Source organism: Grammomys surdaster, unplaced genomic scaffold (assembly GCF_004785775.1).
Source record: "Grammomys surdaster isolate TR1022 unplaced genomic scaffold, NIH_TR_1.0 125852, whole genome shotgun sequence".
Classification (NCBI taxonomy): Eukaryota; Metazoa; Chordata; class Mammalia; order Rodentia; family Muridae; genus Grammomys; species Grammomys surdaster.
The window spans coordinates 2,550,937-2,578,364 of record NW_021620678.1 but is presented as its reverse complement, the minus strand read 5'-3'; the positions used below and the strand labels follow the sequence as shown (position 1 = coordinate 2,578,364).

Below are 27,428 nucleotides of genomic sequence, written 5' to 3'. Positions count from 1 at the left end.
AGTGTGTGTTTTGCTGCGTCGAGAGTTTTTTCATGCACTCGGTGCCCCTTCAAGTTCTTGGCCTTTTTTAAAAAAAAAAAAAAACAAAAAAAAAACAAGCTACTGTTTTTGCATTCTTGAGTTGTAGGAATCCTTCATGCCTTGTAATAAACTTCTGGTACCTGGCGCCCCTAAAACCGTTGCAGTGTTCTGAGCGGTGATGTCTGTCACTGCTTCTGTCAACCTTGGTTCTAGGTGGCAAGGTCAGCAATAGTAAGTAAAATGAGAGTCCTTGTCTTCATGAGGCTTACAATCCAATGACATAAGAAAGACAATCGGGAAGATAAACCTAACGTGCAGTGCGTTAGAAGATTGGGACAAATTTAGTCAGAGCAGGAGGGTAGAGAGGCTGGCAGGCTAGCCAAGGGACCATTTAGACAGCGTGGCTTTTTTTTTCCTTTGTTTCTTTTTTGTTTTGTTTGTTTTTTGTTTTCCGGACAGGCTTTCTTTTTGTGTTATTGGCTATCCTAACTGGCTCTGTAGACCAGGCTAGCCTTGAATTTGCAGAGGTCCGTCTGTTTTAAAGGTGTACACCTCCACCGTCATTGCACCATTTGAAAGGAGGCAATGTAGACAGTCAGAAACATGGCAGGAGTGTTCTAGAACAGAGCAGAGGCCAACATGACTGCAGAGAACAGAGGACCAGGTCATGTAGTACTTCATAGGACAAGGGGTAGGAAGCGACTGGAGGGCCCTCAACAGCAGCTCAAGGCTCTCACTTGGGTTCTAACATGAAATCATTGACCACTGTGCTGACACGCTTGAGAATAGGGGAAGCAAGACATCAGTTAGGAGTAGGAAGCAGAGAATGGAGAATGAGCTGGAAGTGGGATAAAGCTATAAACCCTTCTCCAGCAAGACTCCACTTCCTAAAGTGTCTCCATAACCTCCCCAAACAGTGTGACCAGCTAAAGGCCATGTGTGCAGATACAGAACTGATGAGGACACTCATCCAGGCCACAGCAAGCAGTCTAACTTGTCCTGTCCTTCCCTTCCAGTTCCCCTAGTAGCCAAGCCCTCCGTCACATCCTTTTCTCCCTCTTCTCCTGCCAGCTCAGAGGCTAGTGCACATCCCTTTCTGTTGGTAGTTCTGTGGTATGGGTGTGTTCCTTCTGGGCAGACAGCTAAGTCTCACTCATGTCTGTCACTCACAGCACAGTCTGCTTACAGTCCCCCCCCCCCAGCCCTCACATTTCAGGGGTCCCAGTCATTCTCCATTTGTCAGCCATGTTGGAGATGTGCCTATACTCATGTGATAAGAAGTGTGGCACTCGGGGCTGGAGAGATGGCTCAGTGGTTAAGAGCACTGACTGCTCTTCCAGAGGTCCTGAGTTCAAATCCCAGCAACCACATGGTGGCTCACAACCATCTGTAATGAGATTTGATGCCCTCTTCTGGTGTGTCTGAAGACAGCTACAGTGTACTCATAAATAAAATAAATAAATCTTTAAAAAAAAAAAAAAAAAAAAAAAAAAAGAAGTGTGGCACTCTACCACATGGAGAAGACAGGCACTCTGGGATTACCTCACAGACACCACCTTCAGATAGAGCAGCCTTGGTTGTATGGCAAGAACAAGGTAGCTTACTACAGCAGGAAGTCTTGTCATTCTCTACCACGTGGGATGGAGAGCGGTGTAGGGATCCTCTCCCTCTTCAGCCCAAGATGTTCTGCACTAGAGGGCTCAGCTTCCGTTGATGCTTCCCACCCACAGCAGGAGCAATGCCACTCCACATTCTCCCAAGCTCATCTTTGCTCTTACTGGTCTCTGTCTGAGTACCAAGTGTTGCATGACTTTTCCTGAGGAGATGCACTCAGATATCTGCTCATCTCAGCTAGGGCTCCCAAGTGCAGCTTGGTGGACAAATGAGTTTATTGACCTTACTTAGAGGAGCATACCTGAGCTGTTATAAGACTGTGGGGAGGACAGGCAGTGGTGGCGCACGCCTTTAATCCCAGCACTTGGGAGGCAGAGGCAGGCGGATTTCTGAGTTTGAGGCGAGCCTGGTCTACAGAGTGAGTTCCAGGACAACCAGGGCTATACAGAGAAACCCTGTCTCGAAAAACCAAAAAAGACTGTGGGGAGCCCAAAACAGCTAGATCACCAGGAAGTCTCCCTCCAGCACAGATGACCACTTCCTGAAAGCTACATAAATAAGGACCTCCTCTAGTCAAATTTGCATTTCCTGTATTTTTTAGCACTTCTTGAGACTGAGTTCAGCTTGGGCAGTGTTACATACAGCTGAGGGAGGGGTTGTGGACGGATTGGCTACGGTCTAAGATGAGGGTCCCATGGTCCATTCCCACTCCTTATGTGAGTGAATGTTAAGATGGTGGTGACCAAAGCTAGAGAAATGCGTCAGTGATCAAGAGCACTTGCTGTTCTTGCAGAGGACCCAGGTTCAGTGCCCAGCCCCCACAAGATTACTCAGGCTCACACCTGTCTGTAACTCCAGTTCCAGGGTGTCAGGCTCCTGTACAAACACGCTCTGCTTACGTTCACATAGTATACAAACATAAAATTTAAGAGGAATGAAAATAATGATGACCATACTATGCCTGGAGGACAGTTGTCCCCAACAACATCCTACACAGTAGCACACAACAAAGAATCACCTGAAAATGCCCGTGTGCTTGTACCCAAGAAACCTGAAGTTAAAGAACTATTACAAAATTGCGATTCTGAGAGTCAAGTCCTTCTTTCTGATGGTACAGAAGTCCTTGGAAATGACTTTTAAACTTCTCCTCATAACACATTTTTATATCTTAATCCATATCCATTCTTGCAGTAATCGGAGCTGTCTTTTCTCTCCTCTGAGCCCTGTCACTGTGTCAGCTCTGGAGAAACAAGTTTCCCTTTCTCTGAGGAGAGCAAGGCCCAGCTTTCCAGGTTCTCAACCTTCCTAATGCCGCAACCCTTTAATATGTAGTTCCTTGAGCTGTGATGACCCCGGCCATAAAATTATTTTCATGGCTACTTTATAACTGTATTTTACTGCTGTTATGAATCATGAATTACGGTGTAACTATCTGGGTTTCCCAGTGGTCCTTAGTGTTTTTATAAGTGACACTTATAAAAACATTCTGCAGGAGGGTTGTTTGGACCCCGAGGGCTTGCGACCCACAGGTTGAGAACCTCCAGCTTTGTTGCTATTCAGATTCTGCTTGAGACTTAGAAGTTTATTATTACTTATTGTATCTCTACAGTAGATATACCTGGAAGAGTTTGGGACTAGAACCTTACGGCCAGCATGAATGAAGACAGTGTTTGCCGTGTTTATGAATTGTAATTTTGAGCAGCAGCACTTTTGAAAGCCAGTTGAGAACGTACTTCCTGCCTCTGCCTTAGTCTGGCCAGCCGGGTGTATTCTTGTCATACACTGTTTTACGCTCCTGTCTAGGGAGACAGTGGGTTAGACTTGAGGCTTTCATCTGCTCTTTTGTTTTATTTCATTCTGTCTTGAGGCGAGAATCAATTTTTCAGATGAGTCACTATAAAACTCATGATCCTCCTGCTTCAGCCTCCCAACCTTGATTTGCCATTTTCTTTCTTGTTTTAAAATTTATTTACTTAAGTTGTGTGTGTGTGAACATATGCATGCATGCATGTGCATGCGTTCATGTTTGTAGAGGCCAGAGTACATTGAATGTTGCCTTCTATAGCTCTCTGCCGTGTTCCCTTGAAACGGGGTTCTTTCACTGAGCCTGGAGCCCCCCTACACACACACACAGCACTGGGGTTACAGGCACATACAGCCATCTATGTCCAGCTGTTTATTGGGGTGCTAAGGATCTGAACTCCATCTCCCCAGCACGGGACATTTCCCTGAATCAGCCGCCATCACACTCTTTCCAGCGTGCGTCTGAGACACATTTCATCCTCCCCCTTGAACAAAGCTGTTTATTTTGAAGATTTCAGAAGTAAACAGCTATGTCCCAGTTATTCCTGCTGTGAGGATAAGCAACAGCTGCTTTTTTACCCCGAAAGGTTTCTGAAATGAGCCGATGGTGGACAGGTTAACAAGGGAAAAGAAACACACATGAAATCTTTTTTCAAAAAGCAGTGCCCACCCAAAAAAAGGTAAAATGATAGGAAGCGGCAAGTGAAAGTCACAAATGCCCGCTGCCTCTCTAGGGAGGAGTGCACAGGATGCGCAGTAGAACAAATGTACTTAAATTGCACAGGAAGCAACCTCAGGTCAGTAGCTACACAATAATCTATGCACTCTTCTTTGTGCAAGAGTCACTTCAGAGTGGTAGTAAATGGCTTTTAGAGAGAACAAGTGGGTCTGGAGACCAGAGCAGTTTGTCTGATTCTCTCTGGAAGTGAGTGGGCAGGGGAGACAGATTGCAGTTTGTGACAGTCTATCCAGGGGTAGTAACATAGCCCACTTTTCTCTCCTATGACACTCAAGGATGTCATCTTTAGGCAAATAAGGGAACACTAGAGTGGGGCCTCTCCAGACTCCAAGAGCCTACATTTAAAAATTAGTATAATACTGCTGAATTTGGGATGCTGTTCCCTGGTCCCTACACCTGGATGGGAGGGTGGGGTGGGCTCCCATGCCCCTTCACCTGGATGGCTGAATGGTTTTTGTCTGTTTGGTTACTGTTTGTCAGCTCTTGATTTTTGTTCTGCTTTCTCATAAATGATTTGTTCTTGAAAAGGGAAAGAAAGGTAGATTCATAGATACTCAAAAGAAAAATAACCCCCTGCCCTTAGGTATGCAGAGTGTTAATTAGAACTCAGGTCTTAGAGCTGAAGCAACACCCACAGATTAGAACCGATGGGAGTGCACCCTTGAGGGTCTGCCTGTATGGTGTGTTATTAGGACCTGAAGTTAGTCATGACTAGCTCTGGAATGCTGCCATTTGCTTGATTATGTAAGTTGCAATTTTTGTGAGGTTTTAAAAAGCATTGTCAAGTATTTTTGAGTGCATTCTGCCCCAGAATTCATAAAATTATCGTGGTAAAAAGGTACCTCTCCATCCATTCTGACTTAGAGGGTGAAGCCGGTACTTGATCTTCCCAGATGCAAAGCTTTGCAATGGCTTTCCATCCCTTCCTTTAAATATTGTGTGCACTTTGCACTTGAGGCTGTCCTCAGAACCCTTCAGTCTTTCTGCTGTGTTAATAATGGGAACACGGAAGCGGAGCCTTGAATAATGGCTGACTCTCAGTCTTGGCTCTGTTGGTCCTTAAGTGTTTTGTGTACACCTACTTCTTGAATAGAACCTGAAGGACGTTTTGATTTCTAAAGAATCTGCCTAATGGACAATGCATTTCATTTGTTTGGGAAGGTGCATACATTGCTTTTCTGTGGTATCCATGGGTTCCAAGCTCTCGTGTGCTGGCTTTCTCTGAGGTGGGGGTGGAGGCGGAGAAGCCAGAGACACTAGCATTTTCTGGCCTGATTTTCCCAGATACCGATTTGTCTCTGTGATGTGAAGTGTACATCACATCAAGTAGGCATCCATTCTGAACTCTGGACAGATAGGCTGTGGGGCACTGGTGCCTTTGGGAAGAGTCTAGCAAGGATCTCCTGTGGCAGGCACAGCTTTTTTCAGACTGTAGTCAGTGCCTTGAGATAGCATATGAATAGGGTCAGAGCTACAGACGGCTTCTTGGTATTCTGTGACTCTGTAGAAATGTAACTCATAAGATTACTTGGTACTGACTTTTATTTAGGGGAAATATGTTGGTACATTCCTCCTGGAGAATAAGCAGAAAACCATCTTCCTTTGGTAACTGTGTGAAACAAACAGAACGATAGGTTTGAGTCTGAGCTGCTTTCACAAAGTCTGTCCTTGATTAAACTGTTTGCTCTGTAGGGTGTTTGAGATTCCTTACACGAAATCATGTTTTTCCCTCTGTGTTGTGTTTAAATGACTTTTAGAAAAGTAGGGGGTGGGGAGTTTCCTTTTCTTCTTTAGGATTGTTCCTGTTTGTTCTTCAGGGCTCAGCTGGAGCCTGACGGTTCCATTACACTTGCTCATTGCCTGTCCCTTGGTTGACCTGTAGTTCTAAAGTAGACACCATTTGTCAGGCATTTTGTTACAATCCTATATGGTATTTTCTTTAATCATTTCAGGACGATGAGACGTTTTAATTTCTGGAGATGCTGTTAAATTGGGACCATGTGTTTTCAAAGAAGCACCTGGCTCACGGGTGCTGTTCTGAGGCAGCCTTGTGGGGCCAAGGTCGATCTTCATGCTTGTAAGGGTCACAGCACTCCTGGAGCTCCTTTGGGTATTTTGTGACACTTTGTAACTGCTGCCTGCTGCTGGCTGTCCTAATCCTCTGAATGATGAGCTCTTCTGTGAGCTTTTGGTCCCAGTTGAAACACTTGGAAATGTCAGTCTGTCCTCCCACCTGTCACCCAGAGTACCAGATCACACTTGTTTAAAACCCTGTGCTACTTACATGAGAGTGGGCTGTTCTTTTCTCTGATGCTGACATGGATTTAGCATGGTATCAACAGAATTCTCCTCCCTCTCTGAAGCTGTTATTTAACAATTGTGTTTAAAACTATATCAAACTGCTACTTTGTTTTGTACTGCTGGCGATTAAACCAGGCCTTGCATGTGTTAGACAATTGCTCTGTCCCTGAGTTAAATCTCCATCCCTAAATCACCATTTTGAATTCTATTTAAAAAAAAAAAATCAACAAATGATTGCCTTCATTGAGTGAGGAAGGAAGTTGTCTACTCTTTCTGTGTGAGGAAGCACAGGCTTCCCGATTGCTTCTAACGGCAGTAGCATGTGTTGTACCCCAGCACAACGTTAAACCTTACCTGAAGTCAGTGGCAGAAATAGAAATGGCTTACATGTGTAACCTCAGACAGCAGCGATTAGCAGGTAACTGTGCTTTCAGGTGTCTTTCTCTGTTTTTAAGGAGTGGTGAATGTGCTGCTAACTACTCCACTCTGGGTGGTAAACACCAGACTGAAGCTGCAGGGGGCAAAATTTCGGAATGAAGACATTATACCAACCAACTACAAAGGCATTATTGATGCATTCCACCAGATTGTTCGAGATGAGGGGATCTTGGCTCTGTGGAACGGCACCTTTCCCTCCTTGCTGTTGGTCTTCAACCCTGCCATCCAGTTCATGTTCTACGAAGGCTTAAAACGGCAGCTTTTAAAGAAGCGGATGAAGGTAATCCCTAATTTTAAAATTGTCTTAAAGAAATGCCTGTTTCCTTGTTTGATTAAAATGGTCCCTCCTCTGCTTTCCAGCTCTCTTCTCTGGATGTGTTCATCATCGGTGCAATAGCCAAAGCGATTGCCACCACAGTCACCTATCCCATGCAGACGGTACAGTCAATTCTGAGGGTGAGTGCTAGGGTTCTCCTAAAGTAAGTCCAGTGACACCTAAAATACATCCTAAAATCAGAAAAAGCAATAATTCAGGTCACGCCTGTGTGAGTTTGCCCATTTTTCTCTGTATGTGACATTTTGCTAACCAGACTTTGGCTGACTTTCTGCATGACATGGAATGAGCTTTACATTGGAATTTCTTAGAAATATGTGGTCTCAGAAAAACCGTATGTGTGAAAAGATTCCTCAAGGACTCAGGACAACCCAAGTCCTCTTTCTTCTCATTCATGTTATTTGCCATGGTGCAGGTGATCCTTCATAAAATCAGAGGTTAACTTCTTTAGTTCACTCGTGGATAGTTAACATTTAACTTTTCCAAAACACGTTCAGATTTCCAAACATTTGGTTGGGTATACATTCAGACATTTTTAGACACTCTGTGAGGAGCTGGGGGTAAAGTCTTCATGGAGACAGCAAGTGAAAGACCCAGATAATTATTACAGTCTAGTCAGCTGTTACCACGAGCCGCACTGGCTTACTGGAGAGGAGCAGTGGGTTCTTCCTAGGTGGTTTGGCTGGATCCCCACCTCTCTGAGAAGCACACCAAAATCAAAATGAAGGGAATATGAAGCTAAGAGGGAGGAGAGCTGGCAAGAGCTCATTCCATCTTAGAAGCTGAAAAGAGGCCTCTGTGGCCAGGAGCGGCTTCCCCAGCATGAAACTGGAATAATTACAGGAAAGGTAGCTGTAGGTGAGGAAAGCGGATGGGAAGATTTTATTCTCAGCCCAGCAGTAAGCCTCTGGAGGACTTTTAAGTTGGAAAGTAGTATGATCTAATATACATTTCTGGAAGGCCTGTGTGGCTCTTCTTGCAGTGAATTGATCAGCTGAGGAGTAGAGTCTGGATATTGTTTGCTTTGCAAATATATGAACCTGAGTTCAAATTTCCAGCACCTGCATAAAGAGTCGGGCATGGTTTCCTGTGCCTGTAACCCCAACATGGGGTTGGGGAAGTATGGGGTAGAGATAGGCAGATCTTCAGAGCTGGCTAGCCAGCCAGCCTAGCCAAAATGAAAAGCTTCTCGGTCAGTGAGAACTATCTTATGGCACGAAGGCAGGGATCCTGAGAAGAAGGCAACAGGGACCCTGCTTCACCTCCACATGCACACAGGTTCATCCTCTACTGTCACAGACTATTCGAACCTGTTTCTAGTTGTGGTGTGGCTCAGCCCTTAGCACACACCTTTAATCTCTCTGGCTGGAGTACAGACTGGCCTTTAGACCTCACCTTTAGACCTCACCTCACAAGTTTGTAGAAGGAAGCACCATGTTTGAAAGCTATGTCTAATTAACTATCAGACAAAGTAACAAACCAAAGATTAGGCAGAATAGGATATGCCCAACTCTCAAGAGATGAGCGAGGAAAGAGAAGCTATTTAAGGGAGAGAGAGAGAGCACAGGAGGAAGGGAGTAGAGCCCAGGAATACAGAAGAGTTCATGGAGAGCAGTGCAGTAGAGTTGAGAGGCAGAGTAGAGCAGCAGAGAGAGAGAAGGAGGCAGCTTTACCAGGAGAGTTTTACAGAGACAGATTGAGGAGGACAAGCCAGACACAGGTAAAGACAGAATGACACAGAGAACGAGAAGGAGCCAGAAGATTAGAATAGATTGCTAGTTTGAGGCCAAGCAGAATTCAGAGGCCAAGAGAAAAGCCAGATTGAGTAAGTCAGCTGGAAGAAGAGTTTGAGCCAGAACAACTGAGTTGAATTAGAACAAGCCAGAGCTCAGAAACAACAACAAAAAGGCAAGCTTGTTGTTCAGCAGCAAGTCACCAAGGCTGAACACATTCTAGGCCTGGATTATATTGTACTGAGACTAGAAGCTTCTAGGACTAGGTATAGGTTAGCAGAGTAGTTTAGCAGACAAAGAGCCTCCCAAACAACTTTTACACTCCACCCTCCAGACTAAAGAGAAAGAAAAAGAGGGCCAATCAAGGCAGGAGACCATTTTAGTAATCCAGGTGAGGGCGTGGTAGCCTAGGCTAGGTTAGCAGCAGTGGAGATTAGATGTGGACAAATTCAGGATCTGTGCTGGGGCTTGGTGTGATTCTCGGTATACAACTATACCAAGGCTTACTTAGCATGTGCAAGGTCCTGGGTTCGATCCCCAGCACTATAAAAATATTGTTAAAAAATCTGTTCTAGAGAGAACATTTGAAAGATTTTTTACTAGAGAAAATGAAGGTGGTGCCTCAATTAAAAACACTACTTTAGTGTTTTTGCTAATGTGCTATTTTTTTTTGTGAAATTGGCTCTTGATGGAAGGGATTTCACTGTCGTTCACATAAATGTTTTTAATATATTCCTGATTTGAAGAGTGTAGATTGCAGGTGGTCTGACTGATCAGTGGTTACCAGGCAGAATGTCTTAAAGACCTGGAAGTTACCTACCCTCATCCACCCCAGGCATGTGCTTCTGTTTTGTTTTAGTCTTTGCTGATAGAATTTTTCCATAATCCTCTGTAAATGTGAAAGTTCCTCCTGTTGAGGATGCAGCTTGGTGGTGAGGGGATCTATTTTAGCATACCGAGGGCCTTTGGCTCAATCCCCAGAACAATGAAAAAAAAGTATGCTTTCTTTATTGAAAAATATTTTTTATTTTGATTTACTTAATTGAAAAAGGAGATTAATAAAATCTGTGTTGCTAATTGGATATTTTTATCATCAAAAGCTGTGTTATGAGATGTTACTCCACTGTAATTTCCTAAGTAGAAATTAAGATGAAGAGGGGCTGGATGGTCGTTTAGAGCAGAGAACCCAGATTCACTTCCCTGGTACTCCTGTGGAGAACCTCACAGCCTCTTGTGACTCCAGCTACACACACACACACACACACACACACACACACACACACGTACATGATTAAAACAAAAATACATCTTTTTAAAACACAAAGTTAAGAGAAAACAGTGATAAATAGTGATTTTTTTTCCCTCCTTCCATCCCAGTTTGGACGTCATAGACTAAACCCAGAAAACAGGACACTGGGGAGTCTTCGGAATGTTCTCTCTCTTCTTCACCAACGAGTCAAGTGAGCTCTGCTTTCCCTCTCAGCAGCCTCCTTCGCTGGGGGTGGGGGTGCGGGTGGAAGGATGGGGGGTGGAGGGGGTGGGGAGGTGGGACGGTGGCCACATGAGCTCTTCTGGTGCAGAAACCTCTGGTGTGTTCTCGGGTTTCTCTCCCTTTAGGAGCTCAGTGTGATTTGACCGCAGTTTGGAGGATTACAGAAAAGTTCAGCTCTATATTCTTTGCTAGTTATAAATACAGGACTCCTTTGGAAAGGAAACCCCAAGATGGGGAATGGGACTTGGTGATGGAGCTTGTGCTTAGTATGTACATGGCCCTGGGTTCAAACGCTAGGACCAAGAAAAAAAGAAGAAGAATGAGGCTAACTTGGGAGGCAGAGGCAGACAGATCTCCGTGAGTTTGAGGTCAGCCTGATCTACAGAGCAAATTCTAAGACAATTGGAGCCCCATAGTAAGACTTGTCTCAAATAAATAAATAAAATGAAAAACTTACCAATATAAAGCCAGTTAAATATCAGTAAAAGTTACATATATACATATATATGTTTTTTTTAAAAATTTCCTCTCTTGTTACTCTCTTAAATGGTAGTCACTGTAAAGTATGCACATTTCTAGGGAATTATACAAAGCATATATTTCAGTATATATGTTTTCAGTGTGCATGTGTGTGTATATGTATATTATACATCTTACTGTTTTGTTTTTACTTTGAGGCAGAGTCTTGTGGTGTAGCCCTGACTGGCCTAGTATTTCTCAGGTAGACCAGGCTAGCCTCAAACCCATCTTCTCCTCTTTGTAACCTTAACATCACACCCACTCCTTTCTGTTGACAATTGTAGACTTTTACTGGTTTCCTGTAATGCAGTACACTGTGATTTACTCACCAGTGCAGCTACTGATGAGTGCCCAGGCTGTCTGAAGGTTCTTCTTCTTTACAGACATTGCTGGGCGAAGACTATAAACTGAGCCTTGTACAATTAAGCAATCATAATTGTAGAGAAGTCCCTTTATGTGGAATTATCTAGTTAAGAGAATTAGGACACATGCAATACTGACATTTTATCATTTCAAAAATTATATATTTGTATATTGACCCTCAAGAATGACAGCAATTAAAATTTTCTCCAGCTTTGAGAAGGTTAAGAAGCATGGGCATTATTACTAAGAGAGTTAACTAAAATGTTCTCAATTGGAAATTGATGAGGTCCTATAATTTGCAAATGAACTATCTTCACATCTTGTTTCTTGGTCCTGTTTGGTCCTCACTCAGCCCTGTAGAAAAGCAATTATATTCCCATTTTGCAAATCAAGAAGCAGATTTAGAGTAAGCAGTTTGCCCAGTACTCGAGAGAGGCAGAGCCAGATGAACGACGGCCATCCTGCTGTAGCACATTCTGTGATGATGGAAACACCTGCACAGTTCAGGCAGGTTGTGACCAGCTGCCCGGAGCTGTTGAGCATATAGAATACTACGATGCTACTGAGAAACCCAATTTCCATTGTTTTAATCTTTTTGGTTTTCAATTCAGGGTTTTTTTTTTTTTGTGTAGCCTTATCTGTCCTGGAATTCATTTTGTAGACCGGGCTAGCCTCAAACTCCTAGAGATCCTCCTGCCTCTGCCTCCCAAGTGCTGGGATTAAAGGCCTGTGCCACCACTGACCGGCCGTTGATTTAATTTTTATTTGCCACATCTGGCTAATAGTTACTGTCATTTATAATAAAATAACATGCCAACCCTCTCCAATTGTATGTGGTTAAGAAACACCTGAAATGGGGCTGGAGAGATGGCTCAGTGGTCAAGAGCACTGACTGCTCTTCCAGAGGTCCTGAGTTCAATTCCCAGCACCCACATGGTGGCTCACAACCATCTAGAGCTGGATCTAATGCCCTCTTCTGGTGTGTCTGAAGACAGCTACAGTGTACTCATATAAATAAAAATAAAGGAAGAGGGGCTGGAGAGATGGCTCAGGGATTAAGAGCATTGGCTGCTCTTCCAGAGTACCTGGGTCCAGTTCTGTACCCACATGGCACTTTGTAATTTTAAAAGTGTTGATTTTTCTTTATTCTGGCTAGCTCCTAAATAAATGAGACAGAGTCTATAAGATTTATTTAATCAAGCTCTACAGCACAATAGCTGAGCAGTTCTTAATATGTTTTAATACTCTAAGCTAATCTGACTACCTCTCAACCAAAATCTCCCAGACACTTGCATTTTAGCGCGTTGCTCTAGCTTTCTCTGGTCGGGTGTGTTTCCATGATGCCTTCTTTTGGACACTCCCCTTTTCCTCTCTCTCCCTTTCCCCTGGCTGGGATCAGAAGTCCCGCCCTATTCTCACCTCTGCTCAGCCAACAGGGTGATCGTTAACACAGTGCACAATAACACTGTGCCTGCAGAGACCAGCTATAACTACAGCCCCAGGGGTGCCAAAGCCCTCTTCTGGCCTCCTCAGTCACTGCACACATGTGAGATACAGACAAAACAATCATACACATAAAAAATTTTTAAGTAATAAAAATATTATTTAAAAAGTGGGGTTGTGGTGGTGGCGGCTCATCTTTAATTCCAGCGCTTGGGAGGCAGAGAGGCAGGCAGATCTTTGTGAGTTCAAGGCCAGCTTAGTCTACAGAGCAAGCTCCAGCACAGCTAGAGCTACACAGAGAAACCCTGTCTCAAAAGAGAAAAAAGAAGAGAGGAGAGGAGAGGAGAGGAGAGGAGAGGAGAGGAGAGGAGAGGAGAGGAGAGGAGAGAAAAGAGAAGAGAAGAGAAAAGAAAGAAAGAAAGGAAAGAAAGAAAGAAAGAAGAAACACCTAAAGGGCTGGGAGACACTCAGTTGATAAAGTGTTTGCCATGCAGGCATGAGAACCTGAGTTCAGATGTCCAGCACCCACATAGAAATCCAGGTGGCAGAGTATTCCCATTCCTGTAGCACTGGTGGGTGAAAGCACGTGGGTCCTGGAGGTTTACTTGGCCAGTTTAACCAATACTGCAAGGTCTAGATTCAATGAGAGGCCTTGTCTCAAAAAATAAGGTGGGATTCAATAGACAGTGATGCTCAAGTCTTCTGGGTAGTAATGGTGCACACCTTTAATCCCAAGTACTCAGGAGGCAGAAGCAGGCAGATCTCTTAGTTAGAGGCCAGCCTGGTCTACAGAGCAAGTTCCAGGACAGCCAGAGCTACACAGAGAAACCCTGTCTCAGGGAAAGAAAAATTCAAGTCAACCTCTGGGCTTTACATGTGTAAACAAAGGTTTGAGCACCGACACAGACATACACACACACACACACACAAAACAAAGGTTTGAGCATAGTATCATTGGCTGAAGCCAGGTATGATATACACACCTGTAGAGATGGAAGAACCAAAAGTTAAAGACAACCTTGGCTACATAAGAAATTTGAGGCCAGGTGGAGCTACATGAAGACCCTATCTGTAAAAAAGAAAACACAGCTGAAATGCTTGTCACAGCGTAGAGCTGCACCTTCCCTGCAAAGTGGCCTCAGAGTCTGCAGTCTCAGCAGCTCTGGCTGGGCTTTCCATTGTGGGTAATGTCACCCTGAAGAGCAGGGGTAGTCAGTGAACGAACGGGAAAGACATGGGTCCAGTCTTGCACCCTGTTTTTCACATGATTACCTGGCAATAAATTTTTACAGCACATATATAAACTAGCTTGATTAGTTTTAACGTCGACCCATAGGTTGCAGTTGTTTTTGAGATGGCATAAGAGACTAACTCAGCCCGGCGGTGGTGGCGCACGCCTTTAATCCCAGCACTTGGGAGGCAGAGGCAGGCGGATTTCTGAGTTCAAGGCCAGCCTGGTCTATAGTCAACTCACTGTTACAGGACAGCCAGGGCTACACAGAGAAACCCTGTCTCAAAAAACTAAAAAAAAAATAAAATAAAATAAAAAATAAGAGACTAACTCACTCTCAGCAAATAACTTTGGAGTGATTATTTGCTTTAGGGTTCTGGTTCTAGCCAATGCATTCTTGTCTGAGGAGCTCTTATGTGCTGGTCCCAGGCTAGCATGTTCCTCCTCACCACCTGGGAGCTTGCTTGTTGGACATGCAAATTTTTTGAGTCCTGTCCCCAAAGTTAATGAGTCATATATTCTTGGACTGGGCTAGCAGATCTGTATTTTAATCAGCAGTTTTGGTGACTCAGATGCTTGGTGAATTTCGTTTGAGCCCTAGGACCAAATGTACAGGCAGTCTGAGGATCAGACAGCTCTTCATTTCTGTCTCTTTCCTTAGTTATGTTGAGGTTAAAATGATCTGAACCAATTAATGGCTTTCCTACCACTTGGGGGCTGTTGAAATACCTGGAGTTGGGGGCCCATTAAACGTAAAAGTTCTTAGATCTCTGGCTTGGGCACTATGATGGTTTCAGAAGCTTTCAGAATTCCCATCCTATTAGTGCAGCTAGCACTCGCCTAGCTAATGACAGCTGTAATAAAGACAGTATCAATGGCACCCTGTACAGAGTTTCATCTGTCCACCTTCAAAGCTAAGAAATACTCCAGCAGCAGATTGTTGGAATTGAAAACCTCTGTTGCTTGTTTTGATCCTAAAGAGAAACCCTCTCAGGGAGAAGCTACCAGAGCAGCAGATCTAACCCAAGAGCTCATTTTTACAAAGAAAATCCATTTTTTTCCCAACCTCTTTCCTTTTAGGCGCTTTGGAATAATGGGACTCTACAAAGGCCTCGAAGCCAAGCTGCTGCAGACAGTGCTCACAGCCGCCCTCATGTTCCTTGTGTACGAGAAACTGACAGCTGCTACCTTCACCGTAATGGGTCTGAAGAGCACACATAAGCACTGAGGCCCGCCCACAGGACAGTGTGGAGACGCAGGTGCTGCACAGAGAGAAGAGGCACAGTTCTCCTTTCCCAACGGTTCCATCCACACCGTAGACATTCATGTTATTGGCTGTAAAAAACATCAAAGGCTAAACAGAGTATAGCCAGCTAAGCCTATCGCTTTTATGTTTTTTTTGGTGTTTTATGGTGTTAGGTTGGATTCGGGGGTAGAGGTTAGACTGATATGAAAATATTGAAACCCCGAAAATGGAAGTCTGTGGGTGTTCACTCATTTTTCTCAAGGGGAATGAACTTTCCATCTAAGGCTTTTCTCAACTTTACCACTTGTTTTCTTTCTCTAAAGCTCTCCTGGGTTCCAGACGATTCAGTAACATTATTCTCCTCAGATACTCTTCTGTCTTAGTCTTGGTAAAGAACTCCTCACTGAGAATAACATCATGACTGTGCCATGGGCATGACTTTATTTCTGTCTGACTCCTTCCCTCCTGCTTAAAGAAAGCTATTTATTTTGTGGGGGAAATGAAAATTATTAACCTAAATGATTTTCTTAAGATTTGTAAATGTCAATTATTCATTGGTGTTTGACATAGTTTTTTTTAATACATATTTATTTTGAATTGTCTTTTACTACAAAAAAGCCTTGATGTTGTATGTCCTTTTGTGCAAGCTCCAATCACATAAGCCTCAATAAATTGTCAGCACACACACACAAAACATTCGTGAAAGTTGCTCTTTTATTAAGACCTTAAATGTGTATGTGTGGTGGTTTGAATGGCCCTGTGGACTCCCATGTGGATGCTTGGTGCCAGTGGGCGGAACTGTTTGGGAAGGGTTAGGAGATGTGGCCTTGTCAGAGGAAGTGTGTCACTGGGGGCTGGCTTTGGGGTCTCAAAGCCCACACCGTGTCTCTCTGCCTTGTGACTGTGCCTCAAGGTGTGAGCTCTCAGCCACTGCTCCAACACCACGCCTGCCCACCTTTCCACCGTGACAGTCATTGACCTTACACCTCCGACACCCTACGCCCCAAGTTAAGTGCTTTCTTTTACAGGTTACATTGGTCATTGTGTTTTATCTCAGCAACAGAGCAGTAACGGAGACAGTGTGACAGTGTGCAACCGGGTGGTTAGAGGAAGATTGTACAAGGGCACTGGGAGGCAGGTCCCTTGTGTGGTCTCTGCAGTGCTCTCTTCCCTTGTAGATTCTGTGTGGATGCTGTATTTTCAGAAGCATTTGATGCAGGTTATTTCCATTTTGAAACATTCCTTAAGAGCCCTACTACTGTAAAATATGGCCCAGCAAACAGTAGCGCTGGCATCAGCTGAGAGCAGGTTAGGCTTGCCGCCCAGGCCTCCCCAGTCATATTTTTGTAGTTTAACAAGATCCCCAGGCAGTTCCTTCTATAATACAGTTCAAGAGATCGTAGGGCCGGTGGCCCAACAGAAGACAGGGCTGGCTTCAATTACAGAAGCCAGATAAATATTTCTCTCCAAGGAAAACTGCATTGTTATAGAAAAGATGGCCTCTTAGAAATCTGGAAGTCCCATGTCGCCAATTCCTTCCCTCAGAGCACACAGCAGGAGCAGATTCAGATAGCTCAAGCTACCCACAAAGCAAATTCTCTTCCCATTTACAGAATTCTTTTTTTCTCAGCCTCCTCGCCAAGATCAAGTGTGGCTTCCTCTTAGGAGAATAACTGACTTTGTGATTTGGTTTCTGTCACGTTCGTCATTCAGTCAGTTGGAGAGTAATGAGGATTCTGTGGATCTGGACTCTGGAAATCTCCTCTTCCCACTCCTTTGATGATTCCACAGTGTGTGGTTATTAAGCTAGTAATAACTGAAGGGGGCTGGGGCATTCTAGAGAACAAGAATTAGGCGGGCTTGACTGAACACCCTTTCCCTATGGGGGACAGGACTGGTCCCGTTACTATTGGATGTGTGTATGTGTGAGGGCAGGAGCAAAAGGAAATGTGCGCCTGCGTGTGGAAGCCAAAGGTTGCCATTGGCTATTCCCTTCAGGCTCCCCCCTCCCTTACCTTTTTGAGCCAGGGTCTCTCACTAAACCTGGAGCTCACTGATTTGGCTAGACTAGGCAGCTGGCCAGCCCCCAGGAGCCACCCAATTGTACCTCCCCAGTGCTGGGGTTGTGGCATGCTTCACCGTGCTGGATTTCTACATGGATCTTGGTGCTTGAACTCAGATCCTCATGCAGCCACTGCTGGCTAAGCCATCTCCCCAGGTCCCCTCTGCCATTACTACTTTTTATTTTACTTTAAGGTTTGGGTTGGAGTTTTTTGGGTGGGAACCCCGAGACTACCGTTCGGGCTCCATCGAGGAGGAAAATGATTTAGGAGGTGCTAGTGCACCTTCACAACCGTTTTAGTTCTGCTGTTCACCTTGATCCTTGAGTGTTGATCTCGGGGGCTGATGGGGTCACGTGTTACAGTAATCTCTAAACTGAAGAATATGCTCAAGTTAAGTGTTTATGGTGTTAGAATGTATTTGATACTTCATTTTTTGGTTGGCTGGTTGGTTGGTTGGTTGGTTGGTTGGTTGGTCCTTCTGCTTTATTGAGACAGGGTCTTGTAGCTCTGGGTATTATGGATCTCACTATGTAAACTATGGTGGCCTCGAACTCACAGAGATCCATGACTGTGCCTCTAAATACTGGAATCAAAGGCATGTGCCACCGCGCCTAGCCCCCTTTTCTCTGATCTTATGAGAGGCAGTCCAGTAATGAGGCTTTCTAGGTAATAACACCTAGCTTTGTAGCCTTTAGTTACTAACAGGTTAATTGAGCATGATAAAGTGCTGGTGTCCGTTAGAAGGGATGGGGATTTTTTTTTCTCATCTTAAATTGTGTAGTTACTTTAGATTTAGGAGGATTAAGAACCTTAGAGATCACATCAGCATCACTGCAGTGGAAGTGTTCATTTCTGTGAGCATTTAATCTCTGCTTTGAAGTGGACACTGATGTTTCTACCCTTGACTATTTTACAATTAACTCAGAACTCTGAAAGCTAGACTGTACCCCAAGAACCTAAGGAGCGGGAATTGGAAATCCTAGATTTTATTCCCAGGTCTGCCGCTAACTCCCATCTCATTCACTTCCACTCTTTGATAAGTGGAGATAATGATACTTCCTACCCACTTCAGAGGGTGTGTGAGAGCTAATGATGTCAGCTCCGTCCCTTTATGATGGTGCTGTGGGAACTGAGTGGAACTCATGACTGTATCCAGATTTGTACAGCAATTTCCCGTCTGAAGCTTTTGCTTTTTCTCCTCTCGTCAACCCAGTATCTCTGTGGAGTAGATAGGGACAAGTAACAATGGCCCCATTTAATTAACAAGGAAATTGAAATACAACTGTCAAGAGGACTGGCCTAGGTAGAGCCACGGCCAGAACTGAGTCTCCTGCATTCTGGAGATTAAGAGAACCGGTTCCAGGACTAGACAGATTGTCACTCAAACCAGACTTTCAGAAAACAGTTTTCTTAACTGTGGCATGGAATATATTTCCCCACCCCCACCCCAGCCTCTCAATATTGCTTTATTTTGTGTGTATGACTGTTTTGCCTGTTCACCACTTGCTCAAGGAGGCCAAAAAAAGGGCACTGGATTTCCTGGAACTGAAATTACAGATGAATGTGAGCCACTATGTGGGTGCTGGTGGGAATCCAATTCAAGTTTTCTGGTGGGACAGCTCTTAACTGCTGAGCCATCCCTCCAGCTCAGGAGTAGAGTTCTTGATAAAGCTAGCTCATGGGGTGATCACTAGTGTCAGATGAAGTCACACTGCATGCCTTGTTAGAACCAGATAAACATTAGGGATAAGTAACTACTACTGTCATATTGACCAGGAGTATCGCTGCCTGGGTATGACTGGTCCCACAGAAGGCACTCTGGATTCTGAGCCAGATGTAGGCTCAGTTTCTGTCTAGCATGTAATCCTAGCCTCGTGGCCGCAGATCAATCACTTCACCTTCAAAGCCTGTGTCCTCTCCTGTCAGGTGAAATTATTACTTTTGAGAGCAACAGACAGATATGTGGGGTCTCAAGCACTGGCATGGTATGTGTTGTGTATCTGTGTTTAGCAAATGCTGTTTGAACCAAGAAAATCTCTTTTCCTTGGGTATTCTGTGTCTTTTTTATTCATTTTCATTGTGAGTCTTTCTTCTTCTCCTTCTCCTTCTCCTCCTCCTCCTCCTCCTCCTCCTCCTCCTCCTCCTCCTCCTCCTTCTTTGTTTTGTTTTGTTTTTTTGTTTTATGAGACAGGGTTTCTCTGGGTAGCCCTGGCTGTCCTGGAACTCACTCTGTAGACCAGGCTGGCCTTGAACTTAGAAATCCGCCTGCCTGGCTTGAATATTTCTTTTGATGTGCCATGTTTTTATTTTTTACTGTTTTAAAAATTTTTTATACAAAGCATTTAGATCTTATTCTAAAGTTCTCTCAGATCCTCCCCAACTTCCTACCCACCCAATTTCATGTTCTTTCTTGAAAAACAAGAAAACAAACAAAAAAGCTGTAGGTTGGACTTATGAGGCCCTTTGGCCGATGACTCAGAAAGATGAAACCCATTCCTGACGCTGAGGCTTTTACTTGGTATATTATATATGATGTCTAGTTGGGTCACTGCATTCCCTATGATATGGTGACTTCATTTAAATCTTTTATATATTGTTAGGAAGCTTCTGGAACAGTAGGTTTTACTGTGGCTTTTCAAAAGTCACCTTTCCCTAGATCCCCCCCACAGTGGTTCGGACCCTCCCACACCAGTTAACAATGAAGGAAAAGTTCCACAGGCATCCCCACAGGGCGCTCTGATGGAGACTAGGCAGGCCTCATTGAGGGTCCCTCCTTTCATGTGTGATAGTTGGTTTTAATGTCAGTTTGCCACAAGTTACAATCACTGGGTAGGGATTTTCACCTGTAGAGTTGTCTCAATTTCCTTAATTGATGTGGGAAGACCCACCCACAGTGCAGCAGCACCTTCTGGTAGCATTCCAGATTTAAAACAAAACAAAAAACAAACAAAAACATCGGCACTGGGAAGATTATTTGCCTTTTGCCCTTATGGGCTTCCCTCTTGCTGCTGAGTTTCCCTGTTGAGGAGGTGGCTGCTGCCGCTGCTGATGATGATTCTTTTGCTGATATCACAGCTAACATTTCCAGGCTTCCGTTGTTGACTGAGGACCAGTGACTCTCCAGAAACTCTGCAGTTTTCAGCACCAGATTGGGACTGCTGAGGCTCCAAGCCTTGTGCACCGAGAGCTCAGCCCCTCGGGTATGAGATCCCTGTTACTGCTTCAATATAAGCTATGTAAGCTGACTTAGTTTCTCTAGATACACTCATATATAAGTGTATGTGATATACATGTTGTATATGTGATATGTATACATATGTGTGTATATGTATATTCATTCCATTGATTCTGTCCCTCCAGAGAACACTGACTAATATAATTTGTGGTACCAGGAATGATTCTGGAGAAACAGAATTACAAGGATGAATTTCTCTAATGGGCTTTGTGGTGTCTGGAGCTGGATCTCCCAATTGGATGAAACCCATGGTTGCTAAAGGCTGTCTTGTAGCATGGAGAGCACTGAAAGGCCATAGTGTGAGCAATTTAAAGAAGTATGCAAGATAAATGCATTCAATGTGCCTGATTCCTCTCTTGTGAGAAGCGAGCATTAGTGACTTTATAGAAAACCTTTGATCATGGGAGAGTAATGATGCCACCTGCTTCCTTTTGGTGTCTTTGTATGAATGAAAAAGAGGAAAAAAATGAGTTGAGTAATAAAATTGATGATTCCCCAGGTGTGCATAAACAATCCAAAGGTTCCTAAGTGTGCCCTGGAAGAGAAGCCAACAGCCATGAGAACTCAACTTGCAGAAAATCAAACCCAAGCCCTCCTTATACAATTAGCTGACTTACAGTACAGATATAATTCCCAGCCTCTAAGGGTACCAGCAGTTAACAGGAGAGCTCTGGTTATACAAGAATAGGATCCTGTGACTTGGGGTGATGTGTGGAAGGACCCTAAGGAGATTGGTATTGAATCCTCAGATTCTCATGGGTCCAGTCTGCCTGAGGAAATGGTCTCCTCATCCTTAGGAGAGGATGCCTCCCCACCGCCTGCTGTATTACACAAATGAACTCAGTGGATTTGTTAACTCACTCAGACAGACATCTGAGGAATATGTGTGGAGGTGGATTTATAGTATGTGTGGAGGTGCATTTATAGGGAGTGAGTATCGAGGCAAAGGGTTATGAAGCTAGAACAGGCCGAGTTTACCAACATGAGTCCTGGGCAAAGATGCTGGGTTTACTATTGAAGCTAGAACAGTTAAAAAGGTACCAAGAGTTTATTTGATTTGTTGACTGAGTGTCTGTGAAAAGCTGCCCTGCTAGAAGGAGCCAGGGATGCCTGCTATTTTTTTGGCTTAATGTTGAGGGTTTTTTTTTTTTTAAGGCTCAGAGAAATTGGAATGCTTGAGTGGATTTGTTGTTTAAAATCACATCAGAAGACATACCCTTCACTAATGCTATAAGACAGAAAACAGTGAGGGGCTCGTGCGCAGAGCTCTGTCCTTGCTCTCCTCGTGCCCGGTCCCAGGGTTGGAGATGCTGCTGCTCAATTGGGTGAATTAAATGCAATGTTTAATTAATTGGGCACTGGAGTCGCAAAAGGGATTGTAGGGACTATAACGGGAGCACTGGCAAAGCAGTGCCTGTGATAGCCTGACTCACAATGGGCAGGCCAGGGCAAGCATTGTTTATAACGGTCTGGCTCTAATGGGCAGCTCAGGTAATGTGATATCCGTAATGGCGTGACTCATGCAGACCTTTGCGATTGCTGATCAATCATGGTGTTTCCTATAATGAACTAGATTGAAGCCAGCTACGCCAACTGCTGAGGTACCCAGCCGTAAGGACTGAGCAACTACTGGGTTCTCCATCTCTTAGGCTGTTTAATATATTCTTTCAATACATTTCTTTATCCTGTTGGATCTTTTCTGTTCCTCTAGAGAATACCGACTAATGCACCAGGTGAGTGGTTTGACAACCAAGACTAGCCATCACAGTGACACAGATCTGTGAAGTATTCCTCTTTTTAAAAAAAAAAAAAAAAAAGTGGAGACAGTAATGAGTGTTGAATATTTGCCATAAATAAACAGAGAAGAGCAAAAAAAGAGAGAAGCCAAATCCAATAATGTTTTCCTTTATTCAGTATTCAAATTAGGTTTCCGTCCCTGAAATTATCAGTTACTCAGTAACAGGCTATGTTCAATAGCAAGCGTCACTGGCTGAGCTAGTGACTCACCTGGGCTCTTTAGAAAAGCTAGAATGGTGGCTTTATGGGGCCAAATGCCACAGGGCTAAGAGAGCTCCTGCTGGCCAGGCATCGATTACCTGGCAGTTGAATGTTACCATAATAACCAAGTCGATAGAAAGCTCACTTGTAAGGCATTTGTGCATGCGAAAAAATGTGGGCTGGCTGAGATGCTACAGGCTTGGTGCAGCTATCTAAATAAAAGGCTTTGTATTAATGCTAATGTTTGTGGGGTGCGGCACTTCCCACAGAAGCCGTCTAATTGATCAGGAAAGCAGGCTTTCTAGGGTTTATGTGGGAGAGGAGAAGAAAATGACAATCTCCAGTTATAGAGTGGCAACTGGTGAGGTGTGGGTCAGAGGGTAGAGGTTATAACTGGTGAGGTGCAGGTCAGAGGGTAAAGGTTATTGCCACACAAGTGGAGTGATCTGAGTTTGATCCCCGAGGCCCAGGAAAAGCAGGAGAACACCACATCCAGACTTGTCCCTTAACCTCCACAGACATGCCTCTTCCCCATGCATACACACACAATAAAAAAAAGAGTTAAAACCAGGCATAGGGCCAGCACCTTTAATCCCAGCACTTTAGAAGCTAGTGGCAGGAGAATCAGGTGTTGATGGTTATTTACAGCCACACGCGTTTGAGGACCACCTGGTCTACGTAAGACTCTGCCTATCGTGGGGGAGGGGTTAGGGAGATGGGATAGCTTTGTAAGTAAAAGTGCTTGCTGTGGGAGAATGAAGAACTGAATTCAGATCTTTAGAACTTCCTGGTGGTGGTGGCTCATGCCTTTAATCCCAGCACTCAAGAGGCAGAGAGGCAGATGGATATTTCTGAGTTCCAGGCCAGCCTGGTCTACAAAGCAAGTTCTTGGACAGCTACAGCTACACAGAGAAACCGTGTCTCAGAAAAACAAAATAAAAACAAACAAAAAACAGAGCTCCAGAACCTATGTAAGGAACTAATCCTGGCTGTGCCTACCTGTAACCCTGGTGCTGAGGCAGGAGGATTACTAGGTCTTGCTGGCTGTCAGCCTAGTGCTGGGTAGAAAAACAAACAAACAAACAAACAAAAACCTGCTAACTCTAGGTTCAGTGAGAGACCCTGTCTTGAGGGAATAAGACATCAAGCAAGAGAAAGCTCCAGAGGGACCCAACACATCTTTGGACATTTGAGATGCGTGAACATGCTCACACACATATACACATATACACATATACACATATACATGGTTTAAAAGAAATCTTTTTTAAAGGGCTGGGAGTACAGCTCAAAACAGTGCCTGACCCACAAAAACAAAACAATGGTCATAGTATCAAACCACCCTGTACACTCTCACCTCTGAATCCACAGGCCAGTGCAGTTCTCAGACCTTGTCCTGATCAAAGTGCAAGAGTAAGTGACTGGAGTGCTCAGACACAAATGGGCTGTCTATATAACATGCACACACATACATATACATACACATACATACACACACACACACATACACATACATACACACACATATACACATGGGATAGCTGTATCACACACACACACACATGGCTCAGCCACAAATGGGATGTCTATATTACACACACATACATACATATACACACATAGGCACATGCACACACATACACACACATGCACACACATACATGCACATGCATGTACACACGTGCACACACATGTACACACACGTGCACGTACACACACACACACACACACACACACACACACACACTGAGGTTCAGAGACTATCAAGGAAAAAGGGGCAGAAAGGTTAAAAAGTTGGAGAGGACCAGAGGGAAACTGTTTTTGGAGGTAGCAGGGATCACTGCATTCACAAAAGATGCAACCAGTCAACATGCTAGCATGGAGTGGGAAGGGATTCATAAGCCCTCACCCCTAGCTGAAAAGCTACCAGTCTATATTTTTTAGGTTTCTGTCTTCTTTTGTTTGTTTTCTTTTGGGTTTTTGTTTGTTTGTTTGTTATTGTTGTCTTTGACACAGGGTCTTGCTATGTAGACCAGGTTGGCCTTGAACTAAAAGGCATGAAGTTGGGGCAGAGTAGATAGGTTGAGGTAGATCTTGGGGGAGGTGAGAGGGAGGCTGAGGTGAATATTACTAAAAACAATGTATGGGGTGGAGAGATGACTCAGCGATTTAGAGCACTGGCTACTCTTCTAGAGAACCCCAGTTTGATTCTCAGAACCCACATGCTGGTTCACAACTGTCTGTAACTCCAGTCCCAGGGGAGCCCAGGCCCTCTTCCGGCCTCCTCAGGTAGGCAGTGTGCATGTGTGGAGGTCAGAGAGCAGTGTGTGGGAGTCCTTCACTCCTTCCACTCTGTGGGACCTGGGATTGAACTCAGGTGGTCAGGCTTGGCGGCAAGCACATACACCTACAGAGCCATCTCACACCCTCAGCCATCTCTCTCACACCCTCGTGGTGTTGACTGCTTCTGGCTAAAGATGATACTGATTGTTTTCCATTTGAATCTATCTTAGTTGAAGGGCTTTTTACAATGTGGTTAAGGAGATGGCTCAGTAGGTAAGAGAAACCATAAGTGTGGCTCCCCAGAAGTCCAATGACAACCAAGGTACAGTGGCATATGCCTGTTTTCTCAGCACCAAGGAGGCAGAGACAGGAGAATCACAGAGAACTCGCTGATCAGCCTGGCCAAATCAGCCGGCTCCAGGCCATCAAGAGACGCTGTCTCAGAAAATAAGGTGGAGAGAGAGACCGAGAAAGACCCAGCATTGACTTCTTAGTTGCCACGCTCACGTACAGTCACCTGCATGCACACATGTACACACACATATACACACATGTACACACACATACACAAGAGTTTACATTTTTATAATTCCTGTACTGTGGTGTTTTCTGCTTTCAGATTTCTTTAATTAGTTCATACTTTTTGAGACAGAGTCTCTGTATAGCTTAGACTGACTTAAGTTCCTTGATCCCCCTGCCTCTGCCTTCCAGGTACAGGGATTACATGCACACGACTTTACACAGCTTCAGTTTGCTTTTATTCAATCTTTAAACCCGTGTTAGATTTTGTTTTCTAGGCAGCTACCCTGTACCAGCTGCTAGCTGCTCTGGGGGTATCTCATCTGTGTTTGCTTTAGAGTCTGTGGAGCCCATGCTGGAGTGGCTGGCCAGCCAATGAGTAGTCCCTGTGTGGGTACCATATGGAGGGCCTTATTAAATTGTCAGTTCTGGTTTTGAGACTAATGCTCTGCTCATGTATTTAAAAAATCATTTTTTGATTATTTGCCATATGCAAACACCTTGCCAATTTCTGGGACTGGAAAAATAAATGATATTCAGGCTCTGGCCTTCTAATTCATTATTCAGTGTGGGAGTCAGACAGACGATAACAGCTTAGACTGCTTCCGCTGATAAGTTTGATGAAAAAAAATGTTTTGTAAATGTTCAAGTCATTTTGTGGGGCTAGAGAAGTGGCTTAGTGGCTAAGAGAATTTGCGACTCTTTCATAGGACCTGAGTTCAGCTCCCAGCACCCACACTGGGCAGCCCATAGCCATCTGTAACTCCAATTCCAGGGACCCAGTGCTCTCTTTTGACTTTTGTGTACTTGGACACTGCACACATGTGGCATGTGCACATGCAAGAATACGTGTGTGTGCCACATATGTGCATGCATTCATTCTCACATGTGCACACATACATACATGTGCACGCGTGTGCACATGCACACAAGCATACACACACACACAAAGACTTTTTAATTTTTTTTCTCTGGGGCTGGAGAAATGGCTCAGTGGTTAAGAGGACTGACTTCTCTTCCACAGGTCCTGAGTTCAATTCCCAGCACCCACATGATGGCCCACAACCATCTGTAATGGGATCTGATGTCCTCTTCTGGTGTGTCTGAACACAGCTTCAGTGTACTCATATAAATAAAATAAATCTTAAAAGAAAATAATAAGCCGGGCGGTGGTGGCGCATGCCTTTAATCCCAGCACTTGGGAGGCAGAGGCAGGCGGATTTCTGAGTTCAAGGCCAGCCTGGTCTACAGAGTGAGTTCCAGGACAGCCAGAGCTATACAGAGAAACCCTGTCTCGAAAAACCAAAATAATAATAATAATAATGATAAAAATTTTCTGTGTTTTTCAAGACAGGGTTTCTCTGTGTAGCCCTGACTATCATTTTTTTTTTTTAAACAAAGCTACTTTTAATACTTTGGGGTGTGCCCCACAGGAATAAAAAACACTGGGAAGGGGTAACCCCCTCACCCCCAGGAGTGGCCCAGAGGGAGAGAGGCTACCTGAGGAGAAGGAAGCACAAAAGGAACCCGCTGCAGACTCAGGACAAAGGGAATGCCATTGGTGCTAGGCTCGAGTATGGTGAAACTGGCTCCAGGCACACAGGCGTAGGGCAAGAGGGTTGGACACGAAGCCACAAAGCTACTTGGGTTCCTCCTTCTTCTCGTTTGCCTTTTTCTGCTTCTGCTGCATGATCTCCGAGTCCCTGGGGGTAGAGATGATGGGGCACTCTGCTTGCGGGTGGCAGCAGAAAGCCCATCATTTCGGCGCTTTCCTTTAACTGAGTCGCTCTGCTTCTTCATGTTCTTCTGGCGGGCGAGCTCTCGCTGGTTACTGCGAGTCAGGGTGACGGCGGCAGCGACTCCAACCTGCCTCCATTGTGTCCACTCGTTCGTTCGGGCTGACGTTGCAGGCCCCAGCCCTGACTCTCTTGGAACTTCTTCTTCTTCAGGCCCCAGCCCTGACTATCTTGGAACAACTTCTTCTTCTTTCTTCTTCTTCTTCTTCTTCTTCTTCTTCTTCTTCTTCTTCTTCTTCTTCTTCTTCTTCTTCTTC

General features: G+C 44.5%; 1 protein-coding gene and 1 pseudogene across 1 annotated transcript in view; one reads left to right on the top strand and one right to left on the bottom strand.

The window, feature by feature from the left end:
* The window catches only part of Slc25a17 (solute carrier family 25 member 17), a 40,997-nt gene extending 25,026 nt beyond the window's left edge, over nucleotides 1-15,971 (top strand). The window contains exons 5-8 of the mRNA XM_028789997.1: nucleotides 6,934-7,196; nucleotides 7,277-7,372; nucleotides 10,361-10,443; nucleotides 15,112-15,971. Coding sequence (XP_028645830.1) covers nucleotides 6,934-7,196; nucleotides 7,277-7,372; nucleotides 10,361-10,443; nucleotides 15,112-15,259 — 590 coding nt within the window. The 3' untranslated portion in view covers nucleotides 15,260-15,971. The remainder of the gene's footprint in view (nucleotides 1-6,933; nucleotides 7,197-7,276; nucleotides 7,373-10,360; nucleotides 10,444-15,111) is intronic.
* Nucleotides 15,972-26,960: 10,989 nt separating this feature from the next.
* On the bottom strand, nucleotides 26,961-27,211 carry LOC114640922 (annotated as a pseudogene).
* Nucleotides 27,212-27,428: the final 217 nt, after the last annotated feature.